Source organism: Peromyscus californicus, unplaced genomic scaffold (genome assembly GCF_007827085.1).
Source record: "Peromyscus californicus insignis strain IS unplaced genomic scaffold, ASM782708v3 Scaffold_7__1_contigs__length_154581171, whole genome shotgun sequence".
Taxonomy (NCBI): Eukaryota; Metazoa; Chordata; class Mammalia; order Rodentia; family Cricetidae; genus Peromyscus; species Peromyscus californicus.
Window position 1 is genome coordinate 77,308,949 of NW_026294595.1, and position 26,591 is coordinate 77,335,539.

The window sequence follows — 26,591 nt, forward strand, 5'->3', positions numbered from 1 at the left end:
TGGACTTTTCTCCTCTGTGGCAAGTTTCTCAAAGAAGCACTGTCTGTATTCATAAAGGAGGCTAAAGTCTGTATCATCAATCCCCTGTTACTGCTTTGCTAATCACAAACATGCAGGTATGGCAGAGACAGAAAATACAGTTCGTTTCCTGCAATATATCGGTTACACACAAAACCAAAGAAACTTTTCAAGGTGTTAGTTTTCAGTTACCTTTAGTACTAAATTGGTTCAGCTTTATCAATGGAAAAATAGCAGGAGTCCTCCTATTCTAGGTAAAAGAGTTGTTAAAGTTATATAACCTTTTTTTCTATCTAGATGCTCACTACTGCTAGAACCTTACCTGTTCAAAAAGAGAGGAGATACTACTAATGTCAATATTTTCAGTGTCATATGAAAAGAAAACTACTGATGGCTGCAGTTACCTATAGAGTCCATTGCTGCCAATGGCTCTGCTTCACTGCGGCGTTCAAAAACCGTGATTACACAGCACAACCACTGCTTGGTTTGCAGTGAGACTGAACACAAAGGCACTAGAGTCATTTGACTCGAATCTCCACAATATACCAGACTTGGAGCAAATAACTCTACTGTCCTTAAAATAAAATAAATTAAACTGGGATAAGGAACCACTTCACAGGGGTTTGCAATAATCAAAAATATGGAAAGGGAGGGAGAATGAGGTGCTGTGTTGAAGAGGGAAAGAGTTTTAGTTTGGGACAATGAAAATATGCTAGAGATAGACAGTGATGATGGCTGCATAGCACTCTAAGTGAACTTGATGCTATTGAAATATACATTTTAAATGGTTAAATTGTTATATATTTTATCACAACTATGTAAGATCCCGAGTGTAGGACCTGGCTCTCAGGTACTCTTATTTGATAAAGAAATTGTGAGAAAAAAAAAAAAAAGGAAAAAGGAGAGACATAAAAATAAAAGCATGTTCCTTTCCCTACTTACCTATGAGAGGCTCTTTTCCAACAAAGCCATCTAGTCCCAATACCGGGCAGTGCTGCTATAGTAAGTGTCTCAGTAAGAAGAAGGGAATCTATTAGTCACAATCCCTCCTGCACATTCAGCTCCCAGCCCACCACCTCCACTCGCACCTCCACTCGAGTTTGACATCTCCCAGAATATCAATCCTTCAGCTCCCCAAATCTTGAAAGAAGCTGGGATGCTCTGGTCAATCATTTCCTCGACTAGACTCTAGGTAACAAGGACAATGGCATGCTCAGAGGCAGCTGCCTCCTGTAAGCTAGGGTTGACAAGGCATATTAGTACTGTGCACCAAATGGCTAGGTATCCAGGGACCAGAATTATGCTGATGAGTATCTCAGATGCCTTTGGGTAGATCTAAGGGACACAGAGGACAGAAGTCTCAAAGGTCTCGTAAGAAAAAATTAAAAAAGCACTTCTCTGCAATTCAGAAAAAAACAATTAATGATTATATGTTATAAGTCATAAAATAGACAAGGGGAAATAGATGACTTTTCCCCAGGCATATGAGAAGACTGTTTTTGACGTGAGGCTTAATTGAATCTAAATAGAAAGTACAGATAGATGATCATTAACACTCCCTGTACTCAGATCAAGGAGAACAAATGCTTGAGGTACCAACACCCAGTTAATTCCAAAACAATACTTACTTTAGGGTCTGAGCTCTTGAACTTTAACCTTTCCACCAACTCTATCATAGCTGCCTTCAGTCCACCCGAATCTTTGCTCTAGGAGAAAAAAAGTCAAGAGTCACTACGCAGCATATCATTGCTTTCTCAAACACAAACAGTATTTCAGAGGACAAAAAGGACAGTGAAACAGAAAACAAATTTGTCATCTGATTAGGCAAGAGGACCAAACAACTAAGGAAGGTGTGCTGTGCTGTCCCTTCCTGTCTCCATCACGGACAAGGGTTAAAGCAATAGACTGGAATGAAAATTAAACACACTTGTGGCTGGGTGTGATAGCACTTCCCTTTAATCCTAGCACTCAGGAGGAAGAGAGAGGAGGATCTCTGTGAGTTCAAAACCAGCTTAATCTACATAGTGAGTTCCAAGCCAGTCAGGCTACAAAAGGAGGAAGGAAAGAAGGAAGGAAGGAAGGAAGGAGGGAGGGAGGGAGGGAGGGAGGGAAGGAGAGAGGGAGGGGAAAGGTGAGAGGGAGGGAAAATTAAATAAATACAATTTGCACAGGATGACTTCACTGCCTCATTGCAGACCCAACTGTGCCTGCGTTCAAGACCCTACAAAGGAGAGTTCTGTCTTACGGACTACTGATTTTTACTTTGAAGCTTTATGTATCAGATACAGAAGTATACAATATCATATATACTTACAAAAATTACACATCTCAGGCTTAAATTCAAATGGAATTACCATATGCTAGTTACCAACAGAAGTGTTGAGTCAGACACATGGTTTTGAAGTTGTCTGGCACCAATTAGTTGACTAACCTAGGACAAATTATTGAATTTCTCAAAACCATCTCCTTTGACTACAAAATGGGGATAATATAAAGGGTAATATGAGGCTTAATTGAAATGTTTGCAGAAGTGTTAGCAGAGTGTACAGCACACAGTAAGTGTTCCAAAATGACACCTGCTTGTTATTATTTAGAGTAGTACAATCCAACAAAAATGTAACGTGTGCTCCCATAAAGCCTCTATGTTACCTTAAGTTTCAGAGCAGCTATAATAGGAAAGTAAGACCTCTTTTAATACATTTTACTTAATTAAGTATGTCTAAAATATCAGCAACATATAATTTCAATATGAGATCTTACCTATTAGCCTCTGACCTTTGTCTGCTCTGGCCCATTTCTTCTCTTGGGAATCCTTTCTTTCTTAATAAATTACCTCTTCTACCACTCACAAACACACACACACACACACACACACACACACACACACACACACACACACACACACCAGGGCTGGGGTGGGGGGCAGAAGGAGAGGGAGGAGGCAGAGATAGAGGGAGGGGGAGAGAGTCTTATGATTCCCACTCACCCCCAACTAGGTCTTTGAAATCTAGTTCTTATTCATACAGCCCAATTCAACCTGGACTAGGCACATTTCATGTTACATGTGGCTATGACCACTGCAGAGGTCAGCACAGAATACAGACCCTTACTGCCTGGTTTCAAATGCCAACTCTAATAGTCCTACCTTCTGCATCTCTAAATCTGTCTATAAAACGAAGCTAGTAATAGTAGTGCCCATTGCATACAGCTGAGAGAGATAATTGTGTTCATGTAGGCCAGGAGAGTTAGAAGAGGACCTAGCACTGGATAAAAAGAATGAAACACACATTTAATTAGTATTTTTGTCTGTTTTCTTTGTGATGTTTTGAGTTCCTTAAAGGATAGAACTCTCCTTTAATGTCTGTATCTCCTACACCCTGCATCAAGAAGGTGGTGCTTTACCAGGGCTAGAATAATGGCTCAGCAGGTAAAGGCACTGTCATTCCAATGGTTTCGAGTCCAATGACCTGAGCTCAATTCCTGGTACCCACACAAAGGTGGAAGGAGAAACTGGTTCCACAAACTTGTTCTCTGACCTTCACACATGCACAGCCATGCATGCCTACAAATATTCTTTCTCTCTGAAAAATTTTAAGACATATAAGGCAGTCTTAAAAACAAACAAAGGTGTAAAATGTCCACTGAATGAACAAGTGGATATAAAATCTTAAGAAACACTCTCGTTATGTAATTCATGCATGGAGCAAGATCTAAAGTTGCAAGAACTAATTTATTTCCTTATCCCAGAAATTCTATGAGCAAGGACAGGACCACTTATTTTACCAGTAAGGAAACAAGCATAAAGACAAGAATTGTCATTTTATGGGACAAGGGACAAGTAAGAAGTACAAGAATAAACAAATACTACAAAAGTCACTTACTCAAAATCAACATCAAGAGCAATCACAGGACAGTCTCTAAATCTACAAAGCTAATTCAAGTCCTCCCAAACAGGAAATACTTCGTAAGACTCTTAGTTAGGATTTCTATTACTGTGAAGAGACACCATGACCATGGCAATTCTTATAAAGAAAAACATTTAATTGAGGTGGCAGCTTACAGTTTCAGGGGCTTAGTCCATTATCATCATGACATCAAGAGCATGGCAACTAGTAGTATGGTGGCATGCAGACAGACATGGTGCTGGCTATATCTTGATCAGAACTGAAACACTGGGTGGTATCTTGAGCATAGGAAACCTCAAAGCCTGCCCCCACAGTGACACACCTCCTTCAATAAGGCCATACCTACTCCAGCAAAGTCACACCTCCTAATGGTGCTACACCCTATGAACCATGGAGGCCAATTACATTCAAACTACCACCGACTCCATTCCATAAATTAAAATATACTAAAATCTGTCTTCTCCCACTAACTTTCCTCCCTTCCTAAGACTACAAGTAGAAAGTACCATATGACCATATGTACTCTCTGAACACAACTCAGATCACATTTCCATTCTAGCTGTGGTTCTAAAGTTTAGTCATTTCTATTTTTTAAGTTGTGGCTTATGATTCTCCCAGTTTCTCCAGTCTTTAATCTCTGTGGTCTCACACCTGACAGCTGGGAACAGGAATCTAGAGGTCACATACCAGGGAGGGTGAAACTTTAAAAAAGGGTTAAGTTACCAGACACAATCCTGCTTTTTACAAGATGATCAGACAAAAAAGCCTGTCTGGTGATATCATTCCTCTAACCTACTCTCATTGGCTGAACAAGCAGGTCACTTGTCCCTGGAAAGCTCTCCCCCTCCCCAACACAGACACAGACACATGCACCCCTCAGCTGTCAGCACCCACTATAAGCTATTCAGCAAGAGCCCTGATGGATTATGACTTTCCCTCTGGCTGTAGAAAACAGAAAGGAATGCACTAAACTATGTCTTAAAAGCCTTCAGAAACAAAGAATGAAGGAGGAATCCCTAAGCAGCAAACAGACTTTTTGCAGACAGCTGTGCCTTGCTAACATAAAGAGATGAGGAAACCCTTTGCCTTTTCCTAAAAATGCATTTCATCAGCAGAATATTTCCTCCTGTTCACAAAACATCAAAAGCATCACCTACCCAGGGGAGACACAGGGCAGCACCAAGAGAGTCTCCCTTCAGGAAATCATACAGTCTACCTCTCTCTCCAGCCAACTCAGTTATCCTCAAACATTAATCGGGCTTTATATTGAGCCTGCTATGTTTACCCTCAAAACAAGTATGAAGAAAAGCCTCCCTAATACCACCATCACCAAGAATGAAAACAGAATGTTTCTTTAGGACAGATCTGTCTCTGACAAGTTTTAGAATTGATGCAAAACTACAAAAGGAAGATCCTGGTGCAAGTTCACCCCACCCACAACCCCTGTATTCTCCACATCTACACTCTAGAGAGCCTTATGCATAGGTGTTCAATTGAGTATGCAAGCTCTGCAAACACCTTCTCAAACAGTCTCTATGGCCACACCTGCAACCTAGGGATAAATACATAACATGGGTAGAATTCACTGGCCTGATCCATCTTCCTACAGACAGGCTCTATAGGCCCTGGTAGTGGGCTCAAGACATTCTGTCAATTCTTGGAAAGCAGTCTGTAAGGGGACAGAAATGGTGAAAGGAAGGAACTTGGAAGACACAGGGCAGAGGCTAAGAGGTTGTTTGGGTCTAAGGGTGGAGTCTAAGTAGTCCCAATCTATAGAGCTTTATCACGTTTCTGCTCATTGTTGAGAGCAATCTAGACAATCAAAACTGATTTTTACATATACATATGCACACACACTGCTATATGTCCCCCAATGTTTCCTCTGAATCCTTTGCTCTGAGAACTGGGCAAGGACACAAAGGCAGCTAATTCCAATCTTGCAAGTATCTAGTCCCATAAATGAACAGATTCTACCATGTCATTTTGGAGCAAGTAACATGGCTGGAGAAGAAGAGGGCTTTTCCTTACATGGTACCTCCATCCCATAAAGCAATCCAGGACACAGGTCAGCATGAGCATACCTTGTTTTATGCACTTCTTTCCTCCACCAAGAGAGTGCAAAATAAACAAGTGCTGTGCTGTGACACCTATAGCTCAGAATCTGATCCACGGTCACAAAAGTCAGTTCCTAGGGTTAAGTTACAGTAAAACTAAAATGATGTCCACCTCTCAGGCAAAGCTCCAAAGCACTATCACATGCTCTTTTGCTGGTATTCCTCAATACCCTTAAAAGTACCAAATTCTCATGCTGCAGATAAAAATAGCTGGTGGAAATCAAAATAAGGAACCCAAAGGGTTTAAACACCCCTTCACTAGCATTTCACACTAACCAGAGATAATGTATTCACACTTAACAGTAGATAAAAATGGTGTTATGGAAATTAAATCATGCCTCCCAAATCACAAAACCAATCAATGGCAAAACCAGGAACAGAAAGGTAGAAATGAAGAAGATAACATGTATAAGAGAAGAGACTAATATCAACAATATATGAAAAATGTTTAAGAAATTTCTATAAATCAGTAAGCCCATAAGAAATGTGAACAAAGGATATGAACAGAAAAGGTGAAACAAGACACATACATCGAAAGACAAAAAAGATGCTCAAAGTCACTCATAATTAAGATATTATTCCTTACCCATCAAGCTGAAAAGGATGTTTTAATCTGAAGTAGCCAGTACCAAGGGGCTTTGGGGAAAATCTGTATGTTTGATTTGGAAGTATAAAGTGAAAATGCTATTCTGAAACCACATGTCTATGACGTACACTCCCATCTTCCTCTTAAGGAAGGATATATGTCAAAGGGGCATGCACAAAAATATTCATAATATGTCCAATAGTGAAGAACTACATACCCTAAGTGTCCAATAGTGAATGGATAAGCAACTATGGAATTAAAACTATGGAATATGACATAATAAAGAAAATAAAGTAGATCTTATATATCTTGATTTATGACAAATATACTATGGGATTTCTTTTAAACTTGCAAAATAATTCATACAGTATATATTTTCTATGGGCAATATATATGTATACAAAAATAAAAGCAATTATTTCTGGGTCTGGTATTAAGCACAGTAGTAGGAAGATTTTAGATTTAGATTTAGTTCAATGTACTGCTAGTGGTATATTTAAGATTTAATTTTTAAAAACAACAGCAATAAGACAGAGGGAAAAGGAAGGTTAGATGTAAGAATGGAAAGCCCGGGACTCATACTTCTAATGCCTTTCCCATTAGTTTACCTAACTTAAATACTAGGGCCTATTTTTTTTTAATGTAGTAAATATATGAACCAGCAGGAATGAGAGGATCTTTACCCGGTTTCCTGTATAGATTTCAAGTGGCCTAAAATTCTCAAAACCACTGAACATGCCATAGTGGCTTCTCTTAGGTTCCCCCCAAAAAAGAGTTTAACTCTCCTAGTGTAACATGCGCAGCACAAAGAAAGGAGGCCACATACTACTCCTAGCGGCCACTAGTTGCTATGTGAGCTTAGGAAAGTAATTTAGTAACTGGGTTTCTATTTTTTCTATCTTTAAATAGAGAAGATGACTGGATCAGATGCTACAAATGTGCAGCTTGTAATCTACAGAGCTGTTTCCTTTTGCTTTTAGTGTTGTTCTATATAGCACAGTGGCATTTAAAATTAGCTACAAGCCAGGCGGTGTGGTGGCGCACGCCTTTAACCCCAGCACTCAGGAGGCAGAGCCGGGCAGATTTCTGTGAGTTCAAGGCCAGCTTGGTCTAGAGCGAGATCCAGGACAGGCACCAAAAGACAGAGAAACCCTGTCTCGAAAACGGGTGTGTGTAGTAGCTATCTCCCTATGGGCCTATGAAAGACTCGAGTTAGAATTAGAAAAACAAACAAACAAAACCCCATTCTATTTCAAAGAGAGAGGAAGAACCTCAAAAATTCAAACTTAGTGATAGAGCAGCTGAAAAGTGCAGAGAAAGCAGGTGGAGCCAAACACAACCCAGCCTCAAAACAAGGTCCCTGTGGGAGGAGGGAAGCAGAAGCCTCCCTCATTGAAGAGATAAGCCAGCAGGGCTGGCAAAATGAGACCCAAAGTCCTAGCCACATGATGAGCACATAGCTCTCACAGTTACAAGCTTCGGTGAGACAGTAATTCCCCAACAACAAGACCAATTCTGTAAATACACTGGAGGGGAGTGCCTAGGTACCATCTAGAGGGACAGAGACTGTTTTAAACTGAGCTACCCTGAAAGCCTGAGAAAGCAAACTGTTATCAGAGAGCCCGAACTCAACTGCCAAAGCCTAGGGTGAGAGACTGTCCCGACAGCAGTTGTATAGAATGAAAGAAGTGGACACTAAGAAGCAGAGGCATGCAGGAGAAGGAGGCTCAGTGAAATGAAGACCACTGGGAAAAAAAGCCCTGCTTTCCAGCCAATGTCATCAACTAAGGAATTCTGAGGTCTGGTCTTCCTGAGACCAAGATTAGCAGGCAGATCAAACCTCTAGAGCCCACCAATCCACCATTGATTGTAGAGGCAAAAAGTCTAAAGTACCAAAGGACTACTTGGCACCTACAGTGGGGCAGTTAATGCTTTCTAGGTTTTCAGAGTACAGAGACAGGTCTTCATGTACAAATCTAAATGCTGTTTTTGCTTCCCCTCCCAACACACTTGCATCCCCCAAAGCTACCCCAGATAGAATACTAATCAGCCTACAAGACAGTCTGGGGAGTCTCCAGAAAAAAAGAAAAGCATGCTAGTCCCACAGACTACAAAGCTAACTGTGGATAGCAGAAGTCTTTGATCCACAATAGGAAGCTACTAAAGTGAAGAGAGACTCAACTCTTTTCCTGTTCAGGCTCAGCACCAGCATAAATCATCTAACAAAAGTCTTCAGGTTCCACTTACCCTTCCTACCCAAGCACAGAACGGCAGTCTCCAACTTTGAGGGCCCAGAAAAAGGCTGCTCTATCTCATCCTTTTAGTTTCCTATTTTTCATACCTTTATGCTTTGCCTTTTGAAGCAGGTATTATCCTGATAGAAAAACTAAGGACATAACAACAACTATAAACCTACAGATACAAAAGTTCTCAACCAAATAAATACTTGAGAACCAAATTCAACAACACACTAAGAAGAACATATATCATGATGAAGTTGGTTTCATTCCAGGGATTCAAGGCTGGTTCAAAATATGAGGGAAACAACAACAACAAAGGAATACAAATAGGATTCTTCCTATTTGCAGATGATATAACCATAAACTTAAAAGACCCTAAAAACTCTACAAGGAAATTTTCAGACTTAATAAGCACCTTCAGCAAAGAAACAGGATATAAAAATCAGAAACTTTTCTATATACCAACAATAAACTTTCCATGAACAATTAGGGAAAATTTCCCATTCACAATAGCTTAAAAGCAAAACAAAATCTTGGGAATAAACCAAATCACAGTATTAAAAGACCTCTATATTAAAATCTAAAGACACTGAAAAAAGAAACTGAAGACTCTAGAGAATGGAAAGACTTCCCATGCTTAGGGATCGGCAGAATTAATATTGCTGAAATAATATCTCCAAAAGTGGTCTACATATTTAACACAATCCCCATCAGAATTCAAGTGGCATTCTTCACAAACACAGAAAAAACATTATTATGGATAAAACCCCAAATAGCCAAAATAGTCCGAAAAAAAAATGCTGGAGTGATTACAGTATCTGATCTCAGACTACATTACAGAAACATAGTGATAAAACTTCATGGTACTGGCACAGAACAGAAATGTAGACCAATAGAACAGAACACAGGACCCACAAATCACACAGCTACAGTCACCTAATTTTTGACAAAGCTCTCAATTACACACCGGGGAAATGGTCCTGGGAAAACTGGGTACCCACCTGTAGAAGAATAAAATTAGATGTGTATTTCTTTTCCTACACAAAAATCAACTGGCAATAAATCAAAGACCTTACTATAAAACCTGAGATGTTGAATGAAGCTCCTGAACTCTAGGATCTTTCCTCTAGTCCCTGGAGGAAAACATAGCAGACACACTTTAAGATAAAGATACTGGAGGCATCTGTGGTGGTGAACACCTTTAATCCCAGCACTCAGGAGGCAGAGGCAGCCTGGTGTGAGTTTAAGGCCAGCCTGGTCTACAGAGCAAGTTCCAGGACAGCCAGGGCTACACAGAGAAACCCTGTCTCACAGGGGAAAAAAAGATACAAACAGAGACGTAAATGTTTAATGCAACACCATTCACAACAGTTGATTTATGAAACCAATATAGGTATTCAACAACAGAGGAATGGAAAAGAAAAATATGGTGTATATGGATACATACAATGAAAACATTTTCAGATAAAAAGAAGAATGAAATTATGGCATTTGCAGGAAAATGGCAGCAACTGAAGATAATCATATTAAGCCAATTAAGACAATGGCAAAATGCTAAATAGCATGTTTTCTATTACTTGTGGTTCTTAGATGTGTGTACATGCCTGTGTACCTTGAAAGTAAAAGTAAAGCTAAGGGGACAATGGGGACCAATGACAGGAGGAGGGCTGGGAAAGGGAGGTTATGAGGGCAAGTATGTTCAACATACTGTAATGTACAAAAGCTTAAACATTTGAAAACAAAACTTGGTGGGTAGATAAATCCACTCCCAGAAACCATAAAGTTATTAAATGAAAATTCCAGTTGCAGGAGTGGGCCATTTTCCTGAGTTATTGGCCAGGGAAGCCCCAGAGACTCTCAAAACAATACAGGCTATTTGTCATTGCTGTTGGCTTCGCCCCACAACTATATGGTAAGACCATATTACTAAAGATACCACATACTTTGGTTGCGGGATATAGAGAAATCAAGTGGGAGCAGAGCTGAAAGTTTCCTCCACACTGACAAGCTTCCACAGTGACAGAAGGTTCCACGCAGGCTGCTATAGGCAAAATGCCACTAACAGTCTTACTCAGCTATGGATCCTGTGAAGTTCCCAGCAGTTGTGTGAGCATTGGTGCAACAGTGGCATAATTTTTATAGGGTAACCAACTCCTTTCTGTTTGAACTTCATCCACAGGAGGAAATTCATGTCTGGTAGGGAAACCTGGCTAAAAGCCCATGGCCAGGGAGGTCATGGGCCCAAATGGGGACGCTACAGTATCAGCATCATCATTTTGCTGAATGGACATGATGTGCTCATCAACTCGCTTTATAAATAGTTATGCTTTTGCTCATAGGTTAGTGCTGCTGTCAACTTTGGTCAGAGCAGGCAACAGTTACCACAGGGATGCATAACTAGTCAAAATCCTAAGAATAAATGATTGCTGAATGCTCAGCCCTCAGCGAGACATCTCTATTATTCCCTCCAAGGTTCACAGAACATTGTGGAAGAGGAAACTAAAAGAATGTAAGACTAAAGCCAGATGGTGGTGGCGCACGCCTTTAGTCCCAGCACTCAGGAGGCAGAACCAGGTAGATCTCTGTGAGTTCAAGGCCAGCCTGGTCTACAGAGCAAGATCCAAGACAGGAACCAAAACTACACAGAGAAACCCTGTCTCGAAAAACCAAAAAAAAAAAAAAAGAAGAAGAAGAAGCATGTAAGACTAGAGGAATTGGGTGAAGTACTGTGAAATGCTGTCTTCCAGGCATGACGCAATTAAAACACTCTGTAGTTGTGATTATCTGAACAAGACTGGCCCATCAACATTCCACTGTGGAGAGGGAAAGAGTTTACTAGACCTCACCCCTCCTTAAGGACCAACAGCAGTAATGATGACATTTTCTTCAGTGGAGTGGCCTCTAAAGTTGTCCATGTTCCTATAAATAACTCTTTGTCCACATTCTTATACATAACATGTGGTGTGTATACCAATGGAATTTTATTCAACCATAATGAAAAAATGAAATCATAGTATTTGCAGGAAAATGAATGGAACTGGAAATTATTACATTAATCACAACAACCTAGACCCAGAAATAAAATGCATGTTTCTTATATGTGGATCCTGGAATTTAATTTTTATGTAAGTTTAGGTAGGAGATGTATAGGTCATGAAACTAGAACCATGAGCGGATAGGGCGATGTGCAGGGGGAACAGAATACATATGACATGAAAATGGGAATGGAGGTTACTGGGAGAAGAGATTAGCAGAAGGAAGGAAAGGGGAGAAAAAAGGGGAATTGAGGAGAAGAATCAACAAAAATAAAGAATATAGGAAAATGCCATAACGAAACCCATTACTTTATATGCTATTTTAAAATTAAGCATTATGTTTAAAAGAAATGAAATGAAAAATTAATATCACCATGCCATAAGTAAAAATCTCTGCCACGTTCTGCATTTTATTTAATTTCTAACTTGAAACTCACTGCCATGCTAGGAACCATCTTTAGTTCCTCAGACTCAAAATTATTCTTGGATCTAAAATCCATTACATGTATTTTTTATTTTTACTATTATTTTTAAAGATTTTATTTTTAATTTATGTGTCTCTGTGTATGTCTCTATGTATGCCACATGGGGGCAGATGCCATAGAGGCCAGAAGGGGGTGTAGGATCCCCTAGAGCTGGAGTTACAGGTGGTTGTGAGCCACTCAACACTGGGAACTGAACTCTAGTCCTCTAGAAGAGCAGTAAGCATTCTTAACAGCTGAGCTGTCTCTCTAGTCCCTCAGCTGTTTCAAACCTAACTCTAACATGTATGTTAAACCTGTATGTTCTTTTCCATCTTCTCAACACTGGGCAAGTGGTAATACTCAAACTCTTGCTATGCTATAGTCCATTCTCCACACAGAAAATAAGTCAAGTTTTGTTTTCTTTTGTTAGATTGGGTTTTTGCTTATTTGTTTTGCTCTTGTTTTTGTTTTTTTTTTTTTTGAAATAGGGACTCACTATGTTGGAACTTGCTTGCCATCCTACCTCAAACTCCCATGTGTAGATTAAAGGTGTACACTACCATGCAAGCTGAGTAAAGTTTTAAGACTATAAATCAGGCCGGGCGGTGGTGGCGCACGCCTTTAATCCCAGCACTCGGGAGGCAGAGCCAGGCGGATCTCTGTGAGTTCGAGGCCAGCCTGGGCTACCAAGTGAGTCCCAGGAAAGGCGCAAAGCTACACAGAGAAACCCTGTCTCGAAAAACCAAAAAAAAAAAAAAAGAATATAAATCAGATCACTTATTCCCTTGCTTAAACAGAACAAGGCCACAAAGAAGAAAATCCAAAGTCTTCATAATGGTCTACTTGGTAACTTGAACTTTTCACTCCTCACCACCTCCCTAAGCCTGCCCTTATTCCTTATACTCCTGTTTCATCCTATGGCCTTTACACTCATTCTGTCCATCTGAACTACTATGCCCCCAGACCCTCCCATAACTGGCTCCAGCTCTAACTGAGCTGTTAGAGCAGTATTAGAGCTACCCATTCCCAATACGCCAATTAAAGAGACAAGTCAAAGTGAGAAGCAGAGAAAGAGATTTATTCAATGTGGCCACATTGGGAAGAAGAACAAAATTAAGGGTTTATTGGTCCCAAAACTATCTTCAGGATATTGACATGAATTTTAGGGTTAATTAAGCAGGTCCAGCTTAGGTGTGGTCTTGTCCATTATTAATTTTCTCAGCTCAGGTCCTACATGTAGTCTGGTAAGTTGTTAAACCCACAATCTGTTAATAGCTGAGGGTGCAGCCTGGGTCTCACGACTGCAGGTGAATTTTATTTAATCAAACACATTTTGTATCATTAAACAAATGTTCCAGAGCATTAAAAAAAAAAGTAGCACACCTTAAATATTCTACAAGATGCTCTGTCCTTTGAGGTTTTGCTCTTCTCAAAAGTCAAGCTGACTGAAGTAGAAAGGGTTCTCTCTCTCCTTCCACTACCGCAACGAATGAAGGCAGATGCCAGCTTTCATGCTGCTTTTGGACGCCGTGGGCTCGTGAGGACTTAGTACTGTTTAGCAGAAGTGGCTTCTATGTACCGGTTTCAAGGCCACTATCCCAGGTCCTCTTCAGATCCTTCAACTGCCTTCCTCTCCTCTCACTCTACCTAGTCTATAGTGTATTTCTACCTTTCTAGTGTGTTTGTTCATAAAATTGAGCATTATTCAAATATTATCTATTACTTAAATTTGCTTAGTATGTATTGTTCACAGACTAAGTTCAGTGACATCAGGGACTTAGAATCACTTATTGTTAGGTTCCCTACAGTCAAAAATACTCCATATGGAAATTATTTTTTATAATTTTTTTAAATATAAAAGTTATCATTCAATACATATATTTCTACCAGTTGCCTGCTTTTCAAACATTGTTTTGAGATTTATTCACAGTTCTGGTTTATTTATTTTCATGGCAATTTATGGTATCTAATTATGACTATCCCATAATTTATCCGTACTATCTTCTGTCAAAGGGCATTTTAGTTTCAGTGACTAGGTGGAAGTAAACCATGTACAGTGACAATCTGACTTGCTCAGGTGCATGAGAGGCTCTCTGTAGCTGATGACTTTAAGCTCTTGTTTAAGCACTCCCTAAAAGAATTTTGGAAAACTGTGCTTCCTCCTACATTTTAAACTGACAGCTAAACTGGGCATGCATGGGAGCACACACCTATAATCTGAGCACTTGGAAGCCTGAGACAGGAAGACTGCTACAAGTTTGAGGCCAGTCTGAGCTACATATCGAGTACCAGACCAGCAAGGACTACATAAAAAGACCCTATTTTGAAAGGTCAAAAATAAGAAATGAAGAAATAAACAAATTGTCAGCTAAAATATCTCAGCATAAATTTTCCACTTGGAAAATTAAAGGATTTCAATAATGTGTTGAATGAATAAAGAAATCAAAGGGAAGCATAAGGCCATTAAATTCAAGTAACACAAATACAGCTTAATAATTTACCTTATAAAATTGTGGAAAAGTTAAATGACAAGCGTGTATGAAGTTCACAGTACAGATGGTGGCACACAGGAAGTTCTCCACACTTCTGTTGCCATTGTGATTGTTACTAACTGAATACACAGTGACAACTCAGGATCAGATAATAAACTAAACAAACGCTGAATAGAAAGAAGAAATTAAGAAAGCCACTTGTTACAACAAACTATTCTGCAGAATAGGAAATCTTTTAGGGGGATGAGAGAGTAGTTGGAAAGTATTTATGCATGAAGTACATCCCTGTAGACAGCAGTCAACAGGAGAATGATTCTGAGAAATGTAAAAAAGCATAAATGAGAAGAATAACTAAGACTACACACAGAATAAAGGAAATAGGAAGAACATGTGTTCTGGTATCAGAACTGAATTCAAATACTTCTTTTTACTTAGTACTGTGAACTGAAGTTCCCAGAAAAAAACAAACAAATAGAAACAAGTTAGCCAACAACAATCAAAACACCCCAACTGTTAGATACTCTACAAGACTGATGGACTCATTAGAACTCCCGTGGTTGTGGAGAGCTGGAATGTTGAATTATTTTGTGCTATCTTTAACCTCTTAAACAGCCATTTATTGCTCATTTCTGTATTTGAACTAGCACCCTTGTGACTATCAGGCAAGACCTTTTTTGGAACATACAAACTTTAATTTCTATTATTCCAAAGGCTAAGTAAGAATGGTATCACTAGCATCTGAGGTCTACAACAGAAACTTTCCACTTAGCTGTAGACTGTGCACCTGATGCTCCCACCAATGGATTTTGAGACACTTTTCTCTATGACTTTCTCTGTTCTGTTCCTATAAATACTTCATGAAGCTGTTACCATCTTGCATAAAGTGTCTAGAGTAACCTGAATCTGTGTTCCTGGGCAATGGGCACGCATAATTGGCTCTGGAATAAACTCTTAATCTTTTGTGGTAAAAACTATGATCCTGCATTGACACTGAGTGACCTGGCAAAATTCAACCTCTTTAAACATCTGGTCCCTCATCTGTAAAATGGGACTCATGGCAACCAAGTTTGCTAGAGTGAAGATCAAATGTAAAAACATATGAAATGTATTCAAACTTCTGAATAAATGGCAGCAATTACTTTCTTTTTCCCTTATCTCTAGAAGAGTCTCAAAATTCAACAAACTGTAATCTTTTAATTTTACATATTCAGACAAAGATTAGCATTTTTACTCTCTATAATTATTAAGTCAGACTCTGCAATTATACCCTGCCAGGGTTCATAAAGACCCAAAGTCCTAGAAGAACAGGGGGGGTCTATAGAAACTTCTCTCCATAACTATCTACTAGAGTAACTGAGACTATCCTCTACCCAGAAAATAAAGAATCAATTGTTCCCATCATCCCTTAACTTCCGTAAAAACTTCCACAGTTACAGAGTATAAAACAGAATCTAAAGAGGACAACAGCCAAACCTGTGAACCCAAAATAGACTAGCAGCTGTGTTTTGGGTAGCTAATGCATTAGACACCAGCAGGACACTGAAATACACAGGAACCTGTCTCTGAAGGAAAGTTTTCAGTAGCCTATCAAATTAGCAGATTAGAGCAGGCAGAAAGAACAGAAGGAGAGGGGGCTGACAGTTTTAACAAAAGAAAGCTTAGTGTCCAGAACATCTACTGCTGCCAGACTAACTTGCCCAGAACTAGACTCAGAAAAGAGACGGCCTCAGATAGCTTTCTACAGTAATAAGGTAATAAGAGCCATCAGTTTCTGAGTACTTATAGTTCTAGGATCTATGTATGAGCTTATTTCTCTTTACCATACTCCCAGGGGCAGGGAGAGGGGAGACACAATTATGCCCATGTTAAGAAACCAAGACTCAGAGAAGCTGACTGAATTACCCAACATAACACAGCTAGGCCTGTAAGGATAATCAGGGCGAAGACTTCAATATTCACTCTACGGATCTTCCTTGGTAACAAAATGTCACCTTTTAGTTTGTCATCTGTGGCTTGGTGAAATGATTATTTTCTAGCCACCCTTGCATATCCCTTAGACAAAGCATGGGATTGAGTTCTGCCCCATGAAACCTAAGCAGGAATACATGCTTCTGGAGAGATGCCTTAAAATAGAGGGGAGTATCTTTCACTTTTATGTCTGTTATCTTAGAAGTTACAAATGCTGGCTAGACTTCAGTGGCCATCTCAGTTTGTAACAAAGATGGCAGAGAGGAGCTGGCAAGAGCCAAGATAAAACTTCATGCTTCCTCCAATCTTAGACTGCCGACATCCAGACATCAATTACATGAGGGAGAAATAGTCATCCATCCTGTAGGAACTGCTGCCAGTTTAGGATTCCAAGTTATTCCATTACTTCATGTATAGTGAACTGAGTCCCAACATAAATATGATACACTACAATACAATCTCTTCATCACTTCTTCAGTAATGCCTTATTAGATAAAATTATTATACTTCGTATCATACATAAATCAAGTATGTCATGTGTGTCTATTATCCAATAGGCCCTATGCTAGGTGCTGGGAACATAGTGAAGACTAACATATACTGCTAGACTTAGAAAAGTTGTTAACACAGAGGGAACAGAACCAGCACTGACATAATAACCAATATTTGGGGTTACAGTAAATGCATACCAATTGTTGCTATGGCGGCACAGAGAAGGTTTATCTAATACCATACCTACCCATTCAATCCTTCCTATCTTTCAAAGCATGTCTCAAATACCACGTTTGCCAATAAACCATTCCTGGTGTCATGCCTCTGGCTAAAACCACTTTCTTTCTCTAAATTCATACAACATGCCATCCTGTTTGTAACTCTCCTCTACACTTGATCTCATCCGAAAGGCCAAGAAGCAGCTGTTCACATCTCTCCTCTAAATACTCAAACCCGCAAAAAAAGCAAAACGATATATTTTTTTAAAAATCAGTTTTATTTTCCACTGATGTTGTCTTGAGCTCTGTTATAATGAGTCTCTCCCTCTCTCTCTGTCTCTGTCTCATGACCTGCCTCCCCTGAGCCAGGCTTTTGGATTTTTCATCTCTACCCCACATATCAGAGCCACAGTTTTGTTCTTTGACTATACTCTGCTGTCTACTCAGAGAGGTCCTGAGTGCCTGTGCTCCTTGCTTCCAGCCAACAGTTCAACCCCAGATTATAGATGTTAAAGTAGCCAACAGGAAGACGTGTACACAAGGAAGCTGCCATCTCAGACTGAATAAAAAGTAATTCTCAAGTTGAGACTAAAGTGGTGTCACTTAAGGGTGGGTCTGTCACATACCAAGCCATCCTCTTTACCTTCAGCTTTTTCACCTTCTGATAAATACTTGAGATCTACTGAGTACCCAATGCGTCATACTATTAGTAATCTATTAGAAAAGGAAAAGAAAAATGAGACAGAAGATATGTGAAATGGATAGAAACAATGGAGAAACTATACACACACACACACACACACACACACACACACACACACACACAGAGGTATATGTGTATACATACACATAAGTTGATGAGGAAAAAGATAATCTACTCGAGTTTGCTCTTTTGATCTGACAGTACATCACAAAAGAGGAAATACAAAAGATACTCAGAAACCAAAGGACTGCAATTAAAACCACAATATGACACCATTCATTACATAATCACCACACTGGGGAAAATACTGTTACTACTAAGTGGTGGTGAAGACTCAGGGCAACAGGAAATGTTTCCATAATTATGCAAACTAGAACAACCACTTGGAAAACAGGTGGTAACACTGGGTGCTATTTCCACTTACATATAGGAAATGGCTATCAGGAGGCATGACCAAGAATGCCTGTACCTGCACTATTTTTTGAGGGGATGTGTCATTTTGTTTTTGAGACAGGATTTTCCAAACTCACTATGGACTTGAGATTGACACTGAACTCTGATCCTCCTGCATCCACCTCTGGAATGCTGGAATTACAGACATGCACCTGTTACACCTGCACTAGTTGTAACAGCTAGAAATTCCAGAATCTGGAAACAAGTCAAATGTTCATGTATATGGTAACTTGTGGCATATCCATAAAATGGAATTCAATACACAATACAATTCAATGAAAAATAAATCACAGCCAGTAAATGGATGAATCTCACAAATGTCTTTTAAAAACTGAATCAAATTCAAAATACTGCATTACAATACATTTCAAGTTTAAAAATGCACAAAAAAGCTGTAACACATAAAGATAACCAAGAAAAGTATTAGCCCAAAAGTCAGGAAAATGGTTACCAAAAGACGACACAGGAAAGAGGTATGAAGAATGTCACTATTAGTAATAATGTTCTACTTCTGATCTGGGTGGAGCTCTCACAAGTATTTGCTTTGTAGTTATTTGCTAGACTGCATATTTTGTACACTTCTGAATGTGTATTTTACAATAAAAATAGGAATAAGGGAAATATCAATACAAAGTATTTTCACTATCAAAGTATTAGTTATTCTGAGACCGGTGGTTGTAAGACTGTTGAGGGAAACACAGCCATAATATGACATTTACCAACTCGAACCACTTACCACAACACACAGAAAAACTGTTCTCTTATTGATCATAGCCATCCACTGTTTACATAAAAGGCAACCCAAATACAATCAACAAATATTTACTAAATGTCTACTGCTGACCAAAAACAGGTGCAAGATAATATATCCAAGTCTAGACAGTGGCCATGAAAACCTCTGTCCCTCACCAATGTAGCCTTCCAGCTACACACCTTCCTACTAAGTCTGAAAACGAAGCGCCTTGGGAAACTCACGGCACACACCAAGTCATCGTCTATATCATCACTTTCGGAGTCTTTTCACTACAAGAGCCGGCTACTTGGTTTTGTCAAAAATCATGGTTTCTCACATTTTCAGGTGGGCAGAGTTGCCATAACAAGAGCCCTAAGTCAAAACACGGATCCTAACAATGGTGATGATGTGAAAATTGGCCTAAATGGCGTCAAAATTCTCAAGGAATGCTCTATCTGGGATCCAGGGAGAAGTGATTTGCAAATTTTTAGCAATTATACCCAAGATTTTCTGTGTACTTGTATTTTCTCAGATGAGCATCGACAACTTGACAATTTCAACCAAAATGGTAGGAGTAGGCACTGCTTCCCAACCAAGTGGCTCGTTTTGTTTTGTTTTGAGAAGAGAGACATGAAAATGAATGTGGTCACAGCTACGCTATCTGAGTTGAAACGGGGGTCCTGGTCCCCTTAGACATATGTTCTGAATGCCCATACTCACTCTCAGTTCTTCGAAGGCCTCATCTAGTGTGGACAGCTGGTGGCCCCGGTGAGCCCCAATGACTGGACACAGGACACAGATGAGCTGCCTGTCTTCCTGGCAGTAGGTGCTCAAATCCAGCCCATGGTCCGGACACTTCCTCTTGGCCACTCTCTCCGCCTCCATCTCTATTTCAGGGTCAAATTCGCTTTCTGCCTCAGTTTCTCCTTCTGCCTCGGATTCTCCTTCTTGGTTGTCTTCCTCCGCCTCGCTCTCCTGGTCATCCTCCATCTCCTCCTCGCTGTCTTCCTCGCTCTCCTCCTCACTCTCATCCTCACTGTCTTCCTCGGTCTCGCTCTCCTCTTCCGACTCACCGCTCTCCTCTTCCTCCGACTCGCTCTCCTCTTCGCCCACCTCGCTCTCTACCTCTCCCTCGGGCTCCCCTTTGGCCTCGACGACGTCTTCGGGGCCCGCGTCGTCCTCGGGGGCTGGCGGGGCCCAGGCCTGGGCGCCATGGACGTACTCGGCCAGGCGGTGGCTGAGGAACTTCTGGCGGTGCGCGTCGGCGTGGCGGCGGCAGTAGCAGAAGCCGCAGTCGCGGCACACCTCCTCCGCCCCGGGCGCCTCGTCGGGCTCGCACTCGTCACACGTGCCGTCGGGAGGCAGCTCCTCGCAGGCCGCGCCCACTCCGGAGGCCATGTGGCTGCAGGGACGCGGCCGAGGCCTAGCGGCTGACGTGCTCTCCGCCTTCACCGCGGAGCCTCCTCACGCAGGCCCGCCTCCCCCCGGGGACCGCCCGCCCGCCCCGCTGGGCCGCCCCGAGCCGCGCCGCGCCGCCTCTGGACAGCTGAGGCCTTGGGGCCGGCCAGCCGACAGCGCTGGGCCCGGCGCCCGCTCGGCCTCTCCGCTGCGCGCCGCGCTGCGCCTCGTCCCTCACGCGCCACTTCCGGCTGGGCTGCCCGCGCCCCGTCGGCCCCCGCGCCGCGCAGCTCAGCCTCCGTGGCCCGGCAGGATCGCGGCCGCCGCGGGCCCGCGCCGCCCCGGTTCCACTTGGCCCTCGCCGTCAGCGGCCTCCTTTCACTTCCTGAGTCACTTAAAGCGGCAAGAGCCCTTTTCGGCGTTTTCCCGCGGGGCCGAGCATCCCCGCCGGAAGGAGAAGCGCCAACGCGGTCTCTCCCTCACTGAGCAGAAGGCGGTGGGCCCCGCCTTCCCCCACGCCCTCCCTGGAGGTGTCAACCTGACCGAAAACCACTAGCCTGAGGTCCCTGCGGACTTATGTCACTCGAGTGTCAACCTGTCCCCGCCCCCATTACAGTCCTAGGATTCTGCCAGGGGCTAAGGCCCAAGGCTGTTTGTACCAGACTGAGCCTGCTCTCCTGGGATTTCCACAAGGCCCCCCCAAAGGGCTGTGTTTCTTCTCCTAAGCTCCGGGAGCCTCAGAGTCAGGCTGAGCAAACAGGCAACATTTTCGATCCAAAGCAATACTATGCATCGTGGTGTTTGCAGAGTCTATTTGCATTCCAGTCTCCTAGGGACTCACAATGGCTGGGTGGTAGCTGTGTCAGGTGAAGGGAGGTGCAGGGAGACCGTATTTATGAAGTGAGATTCCAGCCCCCAGTTACTAAGGGGTCCCCCTAGATTCAGACCCGGCTCCAAGAAAATGGAGAGGAGCTGTTACCCGTGAAGCAAAATGCCCTAGACTGTGCTGGATCTTTATGTGGTGTTTTCAAGACTTGTTTTAGGACTTTATTCACAAAAATCCCTAAATCCTAAGGTCACCACTTAGTTTTGTAATCATGAACAAATTTATTCACCTTTCTGTTTTTCTGCTTTAAAAAAGAAACAAACAAAAAATGTGTAAAATAGAAATAATGATAATATCTACTTCATGGGGATTTGTGGATTAAATGTAAAGGAGTTTGCACTGTGGTGATCACTAAGATTTAATTATTATTTTTAGCACAAATTGTAGTTAGTGCCTGACAATGACCCTTTGAAGATCATTCTGTATCTTTTTTTTTTTTTTTTTTTTTTTTTGGTTTTTCGAGACAGGGTTTCTCTGTGTAGCTTTGCGCCTTTCCTGGAACTCACTTGGTAGCCCAGGCTGGCCTCGAACTCACAGAGATCCGCCTGGCTCTGCCTCCCGAGTGCTGGGATTAAAGGCGTGTGCCACCACCGCCCGGCTCTGTATCTTAAACATGTAAGACATTTTGGGCGGGCTGCTGTCTCTACCCTCCATGGTTGTCTCTCCAGTAACAGAAATTATATATATATATATATGATTGAGAGAGGAAAGGGACATTTTGACCTAGTGGGGCAGAGAAGTGGGTGAGAAGAATGGAAGGTAGGTGGGCATGTGATGCACGCTTTTAATCCCAGCACTTGGGAGGCAGAAACCAGCAAATCTCTGAGTTTGGGGCTAGCATTGAGGCTAGCACCGTCTACATGGGGGGAGGGGAAGTTCCAGGACAGCCAAGGCTACACAGAGCCTGTCTTTGAAAGGAGTCGGGGCAGGGAGGGAAGGAAGGAGAAGGAGGTAGGTGGCCTCTGTTTTCTTTAGATAAGAATGCTGGGATTTCCAGGTCTCCACAAAAACATCAAGGGATGTAGATTAATAAAAATTTTAAATAATGTTTGATGTCCCTTAAGATAGCGTATGTTTAGTCTCTGTGCAGCTGTTGTTAAATATATATTTTTAGAAGGTTTGGAGATTTTGTGTGTGGTTTTTTGTTTGTTTGTTTTTCAGACAGGGTTTCTCTGTGTAGTTTTGGTGCCTGTCCTGGATCTCACTCTGTAGCCCAGGCTGGCCTTGAACTCACAGAGATCCTCCCAGCTCTGCCTCCCTAGTGCTGGGATTAAAGGCATGCACCACCACCGCCCTGCTTTGGAAATTTTGTTTTTGTTTGTTTTTAACCTCATAACAAATTCTATAGAATGTTGGGGAAAAAAATAGATTTGTTTTGTTCCAATTAAATCTGTGCACATTTTCGTTTTCCTTCAGTTCATTTTTCTGGAAATTGCTTCTATGTTTTCATTCAAAACAAAGATTGATACACCACTCTGGAGAAAGAAATTGGCCAATGCCAACTCGAGCTTCAACATCAGTACTTCAGTGAGTGGTGTTTGTTGCTTGGTTCTTTCTGTTTCCCTCCCCCGATGAAAATAAAACTGTTTAGGCTTTAGGAACACCATGGCATGGTAATTACAAAATCTTTGAGATGAAAATACATTTTAAAAAGTATTTTTGACTGTGCATGGTGGCATACACCTTTAGTTCCAGCTGCCTGGAAGGCTGAGGCAGGAGAACTGCATATTTGAGTCCCACCTGGACAACTTAATAAGACACTGTCTCAAAACAAAATTAAGAAAAATTGTAGAAAGTATAGCTCAGTGGTAGAGTACTTATTTAGCACGTAAGAGGCCCGGGGTTCAATACTTAGTACCACAGCCCCCTGGCAAAAGGACGTTTATAGATCCTAGAGTTTTTAACAGGAGGAAGTGACAACATGTTGTTATCATTATTGTCCTTGGTTCTTTTTAATTTCAACCTAACAAAACACGATGCTGTGAAATTCAATATGTGATACTTCACAATCCGTCTCTGAACCTTCTGTGGAGAGAGTCTTATAGGAAGAGTAAATGAAGTATTAAAAAGGGACTTTGTAAAGTTCTGGTGACCTAGTTAGTGGATTCGGTCAGATGAGCTTCTCTGCTTCTCTCCAGTGAAAGTAGAACCAGCCAGTTCTCCAAGCTTAGTAGACTTCGGGAACTATCTAGAGATAGCCTTGTCATACTAACCTATTACTTCATGGAAAATTACCTTAAAATGTAGAACCTAGAGATAACAGACATCTGTTGTCTCACTTAATTTCCATGAGTAAGGAATCCTGGAGTGGCTTAACTGTGAGTGGCTCAGGCTTAGAAATGTAAGCAAGGATATCGTCAGTACTACAGGCATTTAAAGGCTAATCTGCAAATGTCATATTTGCTTGCAAGTGAGCTCACTCACATGGCCATTGAAAGGAGGCTGCACTACTTTTTATAGGACTGTTTGACTGTCCTATTAAGAAAACTGAATTTCCCCCAAAGCAAGAGAGAACATGGTGGAAAACATAGTATCTTTTATAACCTAAGGCATCTCTTGTTACTTTCAACATAGACTGTTGGTCATAGAGATACTATTGTGCTGTCCAGCGTGGGAAGATACTGACCAAGGGCATAAAGATTTGAGTTTTGGGAGCTTCTTGGCGGCAACTGTAGTCTGTCTCTCCCCCATAGGTAAACTATTCTCACTTTGTTCCATAGTAGATGTCTCTTCCCATGATACCATCACTCCAGAGTCACGTCGTCTAAACTGACTGCAGATGTATGTAGGTCTCCCAGACATAATGTTTTAAATTAAGCTTCTCAAGTATAACTCTGTCCATCTTAACACCAGTGTTTCCTGGACCCCCAGATACATTTGCAGGATTGGCTCAATAGAACTGGATTCAGACAATCTGTTCCAAGGGAAGAGAGGAAGCTCTGGGTGGCTACTGGTCCATCAGGATCCTTAAGCCCAGTTGCATACATGTTGGAATTTCTTTGGTTAGGACTTTCAGGCCTATTCCTGTGTGGGAAGAACTTTCCACAGTTCTTGAATTCGCCTGTTGGACTCTTAATTCTTTTCCCATTTAAAGTAATATATGTTTAAGAGGCTGGAGAGATGGCTCAGTGATTAAGAGCACTGGCTACTCTTCCAGAGGTCCTGAGTTCGGTTCCTAGCAACCACATGGTAGCTCACAACCATCTCTAGTGAGATCTGATGGCATGATGGTGTACATGCAGCTAGAGCACTCATATACATAAAATAAATAAATTAACTTTTGAAAAAGTAATATATGTTTGAAACTGTATAGTATTGTCACTTTGATTTCTAACAATAGAATCTAGGAGCTCTAAATTCCACTTTAAGTTTTACTCTCTCTATACTTGCTTGTAATACTTTTAAAAGTAAGTCTCCTATAAATATAATTCAGTTTATTCTGTTACACAGAATCCATACCTACAAATCTTTTCAAAACAAACCCATGTCTACTGAAACTGTCCCTCTACTGAAGCTGCGGAGGCACACACCCTGGGGCATCTTTGAAGTCCTATTTTTGTCTGAGTGACTCTCTGAATCCCTGCTATGGACAGTTTTGAGTTCTAAATAAAGGACTGTTCAGCCATACCCTCACCCCATCAGTGATGTTTGCAACATCATCCTGGACTTTATCTTTGTCTGGAAGCCATGTCTTTATTTTAGCATCATTTGCCACCTTTAACTGGAGATTTTCAGACTAGGTACTTTTTTTGAAGAGTTCTTCCTTCCGATGAGCTCTTTCCTTTCACATTTGTGAAGATATCAGGCAGTACTGTCAACACTATACTGGGAAATGACTTTGGCTGCAATAGCCAATTGATTAGGCACACTTTCTCTTTTCCACATCACTATAGGTGACAGTGTCACCAAACTCCTGTCTCTATATGACAAACACCACTCCTAGTTTCCAATAGCATCTTTTCTTTAAGCTCTGTCCTGTAGCTATCTCAAAGACCATTTGGATCTGACTAGCAGTTTCTTCAAGGTTCCAGTTTTTTACTAATATTCACCTCAAGGTCCTGCTAACTTCTTCCTGGTGCCCAAGTTCAAAGCCATTCCAATTTTAGAGTTTTATTACAGAAGAACATCACTGAAATAAAATCTGTACTCATGATCTATTGCTGCATAACAGTTACTTCAAAACTTTGAATCTTCTTCAGGCTGCTCGGCACACTTGGCACTGGCATTGTCTTCTCACAGTGGTTAACAACAGCCGTACGGCATCTATCTCAAGATGCTCAGCAGGCAGATGTGGAGGACAGTACGTTGCAGCTGCGACTCTTGTGAATTCATGTGAGAGTCTCAGAAATAAATGATACATTTCTAAACAGCAAGTGTGTGTTACTATGTGACTCTTAGGTCTTAAGCCTTTAAGCATTTTGTCCCTGGGGATCTCCCTCTGACTCCCTATGTCTCTCTGGTCCTGGGGACCTCCATTAAAATAATTCAGACAAGACGCTAGGTGGAGTTTATTAGAGAGAAAAGTAGAGCCCTCTCAAGGGGTGAGAATGGACAGTGGCCAAAGGGACCATTGCAGAGCAATACGCACTCGTAAGGGGTGACGGTTGGGAAAGAGCCAAAGAGAACATTATGCTCATCTACATTTTTGGCAGTTTTTAGCCTATTTCTGAAGTCTCTCGAACAGACAACTTTTCCTGTGGTGTGGGTTTCCTATCCAGGTGATTGACAGGTCCACTTGGATTGATTCTTAAAGGAGGAAACAATGGTAACTACCAGAAAGCCTGCTGCTAAACAGGAATTTCACAGAACTTGGTTATCTATTAATGACCTCCCAAGAAGTTTAGAATACCAGGTCTCTAGCTAGAGCTGGAGATACGGCTTGGATA

General features: G+C 41.4%; 1 protein-coding gene across 1 annotated transcript in view; it reads right to left on the reverse strand.

The window, feature by feature from the left end:
• The window catches only part of Trim44 (tripartite motif containing 44), a 117,221-nt gene extending 96,135 nt beyond the window's left edge, over positions 1–21,086 (reverse strand). The window contains exons 1-2 of the mRNA XM_052722888.1: positions 20,142–21,086; positions 1,647–1,724 (exon numbers count right to left, since the gene is read on the reverse strand). Coding sequence (XP_052578848.1) covers positions 1,647–1,724; positions 20,142–20,819 — 756 coding nt within the window. The 5' untranslated portion in view covers positions 20,820–21,086. The remainder of the gene's footprint in view (positions 1–1,646; positions 1,725–20,141) is intronic.
• Between the last annotated feature and the right edge of the window lie 5,505 nt (positions 21,087–26,591).